The sequence below is a fragment of the Otolemur garnettii genome, unplaced genomic scaffold, assembly GCF_000181295.1.
Source record: "Otolemur garnettii isolate 467f Iridium unplaced genomic scaffold, OtoGar3 scaffold00211, whole genome shotgun sequence".
Classification (NCBI taxonomy): domain Eukaryota; kingdom Metazoa; phylum Chordata; class Mammalia; order Primates; family Galagidae; genus Otolemur; species Otolemur garnettii.
The window spans coordinates 2,015,460-2,023,752 of NW_003852606.1; the positions used below are offsets into that span (position 1 = coordinate 2,015,460).

At 51.0% G+C, this 8,293-nt stretch overlaps 1 protein-coding gene across 1 annotated transcript in view; it reads right to left on the bottom strand.

Moving 5' to 3' along the window:
* SULT2B1 (sulfotransferase family 2B member 1) overlaps window positions 1-8,293 on the bottom strand; it is a 48,588-nt gene that overhangs the window by 3,784 nt on the left and 36,511 nt on the right. The window contains exons 3-5 of the mRNA XM_003801560.1: window positions 7,847-8,055; window positions 4,797-4,923; window positions 3,634-3,728 (exon numbers count right to left, since the gene is read on the bottom strand). Coding sequence (XP_003801608.1) covers window positions 3,634-3,728; window positions 4,797-4,923; window positions 7,847-8,055 — 431 coding nt within the window. The remainder of the gene's footprint in view (window positions 1-3,633; window positions 3,729-4,796; window positions 4,924-7,846; window positions 8,056-8,293) is intronic.

Genomic DNA, 8,293 nt, shown 5'->3' on the forward strand with positions numbered 1-8,293 from the left:
GGAGAGAATTTGTTTTAAAGATACATGTGTGCACATGCCTATCAGGCTTTTTGGCTTCTCAAACTTCCTAACCTATTGTGCGATATCAACATGCCTTTTAAAGGTGGCTTTTCTTTTTTTTTTTTTTTTTGAGACAGAGCCTCAAGCTGTCCCCTGGGTAGAGTGCCGTGGCATCACAACTCACAGCAACCCCCAACTCCTGGGCTCAAGTGAGTCTCCTGCCTCCGCCTCCCAAGTAGCTGGGACCACAGGTGCCTGCCACAATGTCTAGTTATTTTTTTTGGTTGCAGCCATCATCGTTGTTTGGCGGGCCCAGGCTGGATTCGAACCCGCCACCTTAGGTATATGTGGCTGGCACCTTAGCCACTTGAGCCCACACAGCTAGGGAGTAGGTCAGGTTCAGGTCCCAAAGCCCACAGTCTCCCCTCTATCTCACTGCCTTCTGATGCACAGCACCCCACAACTCTCCGGTCAGTGCCACCAACCCCGCAACCCTGATTTTACAGGTCGTTCTTGGTTTCATAACCTCCCATCCCTGTATCCTCTTGAACCACTGACGTGTCCCAGAAATTCTAATGTGGGCGGCGCCTCACACCCAGGGGCTGCCCAGAAGCTCTGTTAGGCTACGTGGCCCAGTTTTGGGTTTGGAGAAGAAAGCTTGCTGGAAAATGGAGGGGGGAGGCAGGGAGTGATGCAGGAACCTTTTCGGAACTTTCCATCAAAAGACATTTACCAGGGTAGAAAAAAATAACCATGGAGTTGGCATTGAAGAGCTGTATGCCTTGGGCAAATTATCAACCTTAAGTTACAAACCCTGTTTCCTCTTCTATAACATAGGGGTAATAACGTTAAGGAGAACGGTATAAAATTGCCATCTTGAAAGTCAAAATTGGTTGAATATTGGCATTTCATGTGGTTCAATTTTATATGTGCTTCACCTGTGTAGACTTTGTGAGTGTGAAATAAGGTGATTCATGCTCAGCATTTGCTGCCTGACATTTGGCAGCCAGTGACAGCATTTGCTTTGATCGCTGTCATTGCTAATCAGATAGGCCCCGGCTCAGAATCTAATCAATCTTACTTTAGATAGCATGTTAACACAGTGATGTCCCTTACCAGGTGGTTACAACATGCCAGTGCCAGGTACTGTGCTCCTCACAATTCTGGGTTGCCTTTTTCCCTTCCACCTACTTTAAGGATGAGACTTCTGGGGGTCCCCAGAGGTTTGTTTGTTTTTTTTTTTTTAGAGACAGAATCTCACTTTATCACCCTCAGTAGAGTGCTGTAGCATCACAGCTCACAGCAACCTCCAACTCCTGGGCTTAGGCGATTCTTTTGCCTCAGTCTCCTGAGTAGCTGGGACTGCAGGTGCCTGCCACAGCGCCTGGCTATTTTTTGTTTGCAGTTTGGCCAGGGCCGGGTTTGAACCTTCCACCTTCGGTATATGGGGCCAGTGCCCTACTCACTGAGCCACAGGTGCCGCCTACCCCCAGAGGTTTTAAGAGAATTTTTTTTTTCTAAGCCAGAGTCTCATTCTGTTGCCCAGGCTAGAGTTGCTATATCATTAGCCTAGCTCATGGCAACCTCAAACTCCTGGGTTCAAGAGATCCTCCTGCCTCAGCCTCTCAAGTAGCTGGGACTACAGGTGCCCACCACTGTGCCTGACTAGTTTTTCTATTTTTAGCAGAGATGGGGTCTCACTGTTGCTCAGGCTGCTTTTGAACATCTAATCTCAAGTGATCCTCCCTTCTTGGCCTCCCAGAATGCTAGAATTCTGGTATGAGCCACTCTGCCAGACTGGTTATTTAAGAGAATTTTAATAGCGTTGACACCAGAGTCCTGACTCTCTACTGCAAAAAGTACTGACAGAAAGAATACAAAAAATATGTGAAACACACAAGAAAGGACTGTGGCCACCTGCAGTGGTTCATGCCTGTAAACCCAGTACTCTGGGAGGCTAAGTTGGTTGGATTGCCTGAGCTCAGAAGTCCAAGACTTGGCTCGGCGCCTATAGCTCAACCGGCTAAGGCGCCAGCCACGTACACCTAAGGTGGCGGGTTCGAATCCCCAGCCTGGACCCACCAAACAACGATGGCTGCAACCAAAAAATAGCCGGGCGTTGTGGCGGGCGCCTGTGGTCCCAGCTACTTGGGAGGCAGAGACAAGAGACTCGCTTGAGCTCAGGAGTTGGAGGTTGCTGTGAGCTGTAATGCCATGGCACTCTGCCCAGGGGGACAGCTTGAGGCTCTGTCTCAAAAAAAAAAAAAAAAGAAGAAGTCCAAGACTAGACTAGGCAATGTAGTGAAACCCTGTCTCTAAAAATGGGCATTGGCTCGGCGCCCATAGCTCAGCGGGTAGGGTGCTGGCCACATACGCTGAGGCTGGTGTGTTCGAACCCGGCCTGGGTCAGCTAAACAACAAGGACAACTGCAACCCAAAAATAGCTGGGCATTGTGGCAGGCACCTATAGTCCCAGCTTGGGTGACTATACTACTTGGGTGGCTAAGGCAAGAGAATCTCTTAAGCCCAAAAGTTTAAGGTTGCTGTGAAATGTGACGCCATGGCACTCTACCAAGGGCAACATAGTGAGACTCTGTCTCAAAAAAAAAAAAAAGGGCATGGTGACACATATCTGTAGTCTTAGCCACTTGGGAGGCAGAGGTGGGAGGATCACTTAAGCCCAGAAGTTCAAGTCTGTAGTGAAATATGATTGTACCATTGCACTCCAACCTGGGCGACTCATGAAGGGAACTTACCGGAAGCCTCTCTGGCTCCCAGACTCTCAGAACAGATCTTGGTTAAGAACCTACAATGGTTGGGCATATTGACCAAGGACAGTTCCTTCTAGAAGCCCAGCATTGTTTTTTGTAGCTGAGTAAAGCCATGGCCATTGCAAGGCTCCTTGTTCCAAAGACCCTTCCTTGATGGTCCTAGAAGAGTCTCCCTCATGCCTGCCCTGAGGATGTTTGATGGAGTCCAGTGAGGATCCCAGTCCAAACTCCAAGGGCTATTTCCTTCCACTGTTTTCTTCTGCTTCTCAAGTCATATGACCATCACTGAGGCTCATTTCCCATGTGCCCCCATGGGACACAGGCTCCCACCTGCTCAGAACAAAGCCAGAGTCCTCATAGTGCCCCAGTCCTTCTCTGCCCTCCTCTCCCAGCCCTCCCCTTCCCTCACTTGTCTCTGGCCACACCAGTGTCTTCACTGTCCCTAGAACACATAAGGAAAAAGCCACCGCAGGACCTTTGCACTGGCTGTTCCTGCTTCCTGGGACACTTCCCCCAAATATCTCCGTGGCTCCCTTTCTTTCTCCTTTGGATCTTTGCCCAAGTGTCACCTTTTCCGTGAGGCCTCCCCTAATACCCTATTTGAAATCATTACACACGTTCCTTGGCTTCCGTCCCTGCCTGCCTTTCCCCTAAGTGCTTCTCACCAGCTGACCTGCTGTGCATTTTATGGGTCTGTCACAGTCCGTCTCCCACTCATGTATTCAGGGACTCTGTTCCCTGCTGTATCCCCAGTACCTGGAGCACTGGGAAGCCAGGTGTTCTTAGGCCCACGGGAAGGGAAGAGGGTGGGAGTGAGCAGGAGTCTGAGGGATGCTGGGCTGAGGTGGAGGTGCGGACTCACCTGCTGTAGCTCCTCGTAGGTGATGAACAGAAAGTTCTCTTTGCCCTGCATCCGAATCCAGCCCTTAATGTGGTCGAACCAGGAGCCAAACTGCACTGCAGGAGGAGGGGCAGGTGCTATATGAGGCCCTGCAGAGGGCCACCCCCACCCACTTGGCTAAGGGGGTCTAATTAGTTCCCTAACATCCCCATGTCTGGCCCTCAGAGCTGACATCCTCCCCCAAGCCTCCCACGTCTCTGCCAAGTTCAAAGTCTCTCCCAACCTGCCCCTCCCCTGGTTGACAATCTTGGGCAGTTTTTGTCTGTCCATCCATCAGCAGTCTGGTTACCCGCCCCCCCACACACACACACACAAACACACTTGAATTACCCCTCAAAGTCAGGGTCTCTAACAGGAGCAGAGAAGGTCCCCAAAATGTAGCTTCTTGGCATCTGGTGCCCCCTGTCCCTTCCTTGTCTTTCCCTGTCTGTCTCTCAGTCTGTCTCTGATTCTGTGTCCATGTCTGTCTCTTTTTTTCTGTTTCTCTCTTTTTTTTTTTTTTTTTTTTTTTTGAGACAGAGTCTTACTATGTTGCCCTCGGTAGAGTGCCGTAGCATCACAGCTCACAGCAACCTCAAACTCTTGGGCTCAAGCGATTCTCTTGCCTCAGCCTCCCAAGTAGCTGGGACTATAGGCGCCTGCCACATCACCTGGCTATTTTTGGAGATGGGGGTCTCAATCTAGCTCAGGCTGATCCCGCCTGGTTCTCTGTCTCTTGCTTACTTGTGGCTCTCAGACTCTCTGTCCCCATGTCTGTATCTCTCATGTCTTTCATTTTGTCTCTCAGTGTCTTGGTCTCCATTTCTCCCTCTTTCTCTCTTTCTCTTTGTCTTGCTGTCTCCATTACTCTTTTTTTACTTTTCAGAGACAAAGGCTCATTATGTTGCCCAGACTGGCCTTGAACTCTTGGGCTCAAGCAATCTTCCAGCCCTGGCCTCCCAAGTAGCTGGGACTACGGGAGCCAGCCACTGGGACCAGCTCCATCACTCACTATGATGCCCTGCCTCTCTGCCTCTCTCCTCCCTCCTCTGTTGTTCTGCCATCCAGGTCCTCTGGGGGCTCCTTTCCCCAGGGACCTTGGCTTGCACCCCACCCCTCCCACCTTGCTTTGTCCTAGTCCTCACCTTCCCCTTTGAGGAAGTTTTGCAGGAACTGGTCGGGCGTGCCAGGGTCCTTCAAATGCCCAGCAATCTTGGAATAATGATAGAGGGAGACCACAACGTCCCGGGGGTCCCGGCCCAGGTAAATCACCTGTGTACGGATGATGGAGAAAGGGAAAAAATGTTAGGCACAGTTAGGACCCTGGCCCCAGAAGATGCCTGCCCTGACTCCCCCTCTTCTAACCCTGCAGCAGGAAGGACTTGGGGCAGACTTCCCAGAGGACCTCCCAGTTGATGGTAGCTCAGCTCAGCTCAGCTCGTTTCATCCGAGAGGACACAGAGAGCTTAGCCACATTTGAGGAGGAGGGACTGTTTCTGGGCCAGGTGGAGGGACGGTTTGGTTTCAGGGAACAAAGAGTAGAAGAGGAAGGCAGGGGATTCAGGATGAGGGAGTCAGGGTGAGAGGTGTCGACCAAGAAGAGAGAAGCTGGCCTCCCCTTTCCATTCCCACAGCTGAAGCCCCAGCCTCCTCCTCAACTTCCCAACCTCCACATGGCTCCAGATGGTCTTTCTACAACCCTACCCTCCTTGCTTGTAGCCCTCTGTGGCTCCCCAGTGCCCCTGGACAGAGTCCCATGCCCTGGGCCTGGCATTCAAGGCCCTGATAACCTGATTATTGGCCGCAATCTCTTTACCAGCTTCATATTCCACAGTCTCCCTCCTCCTCCCCTTCCACCTGCCCTTCAGGCAGGTCCTTCCCCAGGACACTGTCTCCTCCTCTAAGGCCCAGCGCTAACAACTACTCCAGACCACTTCCAGGTCTCCTGGAGACTCCTTTGCTGGGACCTCTGAGTCCTCAGCCACCTCCACTTGTGCACGTCATCATTTCCTTCTCATGATCTGTTTACAGCCTGTGTCTCCACTCACAGGGTTGGGGTCCCCTTAAGGACAGGGTGGGGTCTTACTCATCCCAGAGCCCTGCACACAGAAGGCTCTGGAAATTCTTTTTTTTCTTTCTTTTTTTTTTAGAGACAGAGTCTTATTTTGTTGTCCTTGGTAGAGTGATGTGGCATCACAGCTCACAGCAACCTCCAACTCTTGGACTTAAGTGATTCTCTTGCCTCAGTCTCCCTAGTAGCTGGGACTACAGGCGCCACAATGCCTGGCTATTAGCTCTGGAAATTCTTTTAGGGAATGCAAAGGCCTAAAGGGAGTAAGGGTGGGCAGGCACAGAAAGACTCAGACAAAAGTAGCTTCTGACATCAGGCCTTGTTATGTTGGTGTATCCCAGGGCTCCAGCCTGATCCCTATGCAGTGAAGATTTACTTTGCCCAGCAAAAATTGTGGCCCTTGCTCCTACATCCTGGGACATACCCTGTAAGCCGATGGGACATCCTGCTTTATGGGAGAATCTATTTATTTGGGACCTGGGGCCTTGGGCCATGCCAGAGAGTTTGGGCTAACACTGTGATTTGTGTTTGGGGGCCTTGGGCCACATGGTATTAGCTTGGCCTCTGGAAGGACTGAAGAATAAGGACAGCCACATAGTGGTCAGACCAATAAAGGCTCTGGACACCCTCAGGAGGCTGAGGTAGGAGGATCACTTGAGTCCAGGAGCTGGAGGATGCAGTAAGCTGTGATTGCACTACTGTACTCCAGCCTGGACAACAGAGTGAGTCTGTCTCTATAACAAAAGATAAATATGAAATAAATAAATAAATAAAATAAAAACTCTAGTCACCAAGGCTTGGGAGGGCTTCCCTGATTGGCAACCCTCCTTGCATGTTGTCACTCATCATTACTGGGAGAAATAAGTGCTGTCCATATGGCTGCACTCGCTCCTGGTGTCTTCTGGGCCCTGTCCCTTGTGCCCCTACCCTTAGCTAATTTTCATCTGTATTTTTTCACTGTAATATGGCATGACTGTGAGGATAACAGCTTTGCTGAGCTGTGAGTCCTTTTAGCAAGTCAGGACTGGTCCTGGGGACCTCCGGATCGCAGGCCCCTCTCTGCTGTGTCTACATGCACTTCCTTGGTGGTTCCACCCAGTCTCCTGGCTTTAATTAGCACAAAATATATACCGAGGAATCACAAATGAATATGGCAGCCCAGGTACCTCCTCTTGGACCCAGAGCTGTACATCTCTGAAACCAGGCAGCCTCTACCTGGTTTCTCAGGGGCCAATGCAGAGTCTCCATCTTCCTCCCAAGCCTGTGCCTCCCCCTCCTCTCTGTCTTAGGTGATGGCAGCCCAATCCTGCCACTGACCTGCCAAAGCCTTAGAGTCACCCTTAACTCATCCCTTTCTCTCACACCCACCCAATCTGTCAGAAAATCCTGGTGCTACCTGCAAATGGATCCCAGTCCCTGCCCCTTCCCTTCACCCTGGTCCAACCACTGCCATCTTCTACCTGGACTGTGGCAGGTGCCTCCTCCTTGCTTCTGCCAGGCTGTCCCCTGTGTGGCAACTCAGGGGACCTGAGAAACCTGAGTGGGTTCTGCCCCTCCTCCACTCAGAGCCCTCCTGACGCTTCCAGCTCAGTTAGGTGAAAGTTAAAGTCCTCACTATGGCCCAGGTGGCTCTGACATTTGACCCCTACCCCCCCTCATTGCCACTCCTCTGTTCCCATCTCACATGAGATGTTCCCAGCCACACTGGCCTCCCTGCTGCTCGTCAGACACGTCACACTAACCTCAGACTCTTGGCATTTTTCTTCCCTCTAGCTGGAATACTCTTCCCTAGACACCTCATGGTCTTTACTCACTGGGGTCTTGGCCACCCTATGTATAATTGCAACCCCCCTCCCCAACTCTATCTCCAATCTTCTCACTCCTGATGTAAATTTATCCCATCAGACATACTAAAGAGTTTTCTTGTTCCTTCTATTATCTACCTGGTCCCTTTAGAATATGGGCTCACAAGAGCGGGCATTTCTGTGCTAGATCAGGGTCAGGCACCTAGTAGGTGCCCAATAACCAGGTTCTGAAAGACTCAATTAGTTATGCTCCCTCTCTCCATACCCCCACCCAAGCAGACAGACAGACACACACACACATATTCTCCGCCTCCCGCACCTTGGCCTTGGAGCTGAAGAAAGCCTTAGTGAAGATCTGGATGGGAAGATGGGAGCTCATGAGGCGGGGGCTGGCCTGGTCTGGGAGGCTGAAGGCACTCATGATGGTCTCACACCAGGGTGCCCGCTCCCAGATGGGCACCGAGCGAATCCAGGAGGGATCCCCGTCTTTCAGGATTAAGGAGAGGATCTCGATCATCCAGGTAGTGCCTGTCAGGAGACATCAGGTAGGTTAATCAGGAGTGGGAAGGGCCAAATAAGGGAGGTATGATCAGATTAATAATGACAGTATTTACTAAGCAATTTGCCACCTATTTTTATCATGCTGATTCTTTTATTTATTTATTTATTTTGAGACGGAGCCTCAAGCTATCCCCCTGGGTAGAGTGCCATGGCATCACGCTCACAGCAACATCCAACTCCTGGGCTCAAGCGAGTCTCCTGCCTC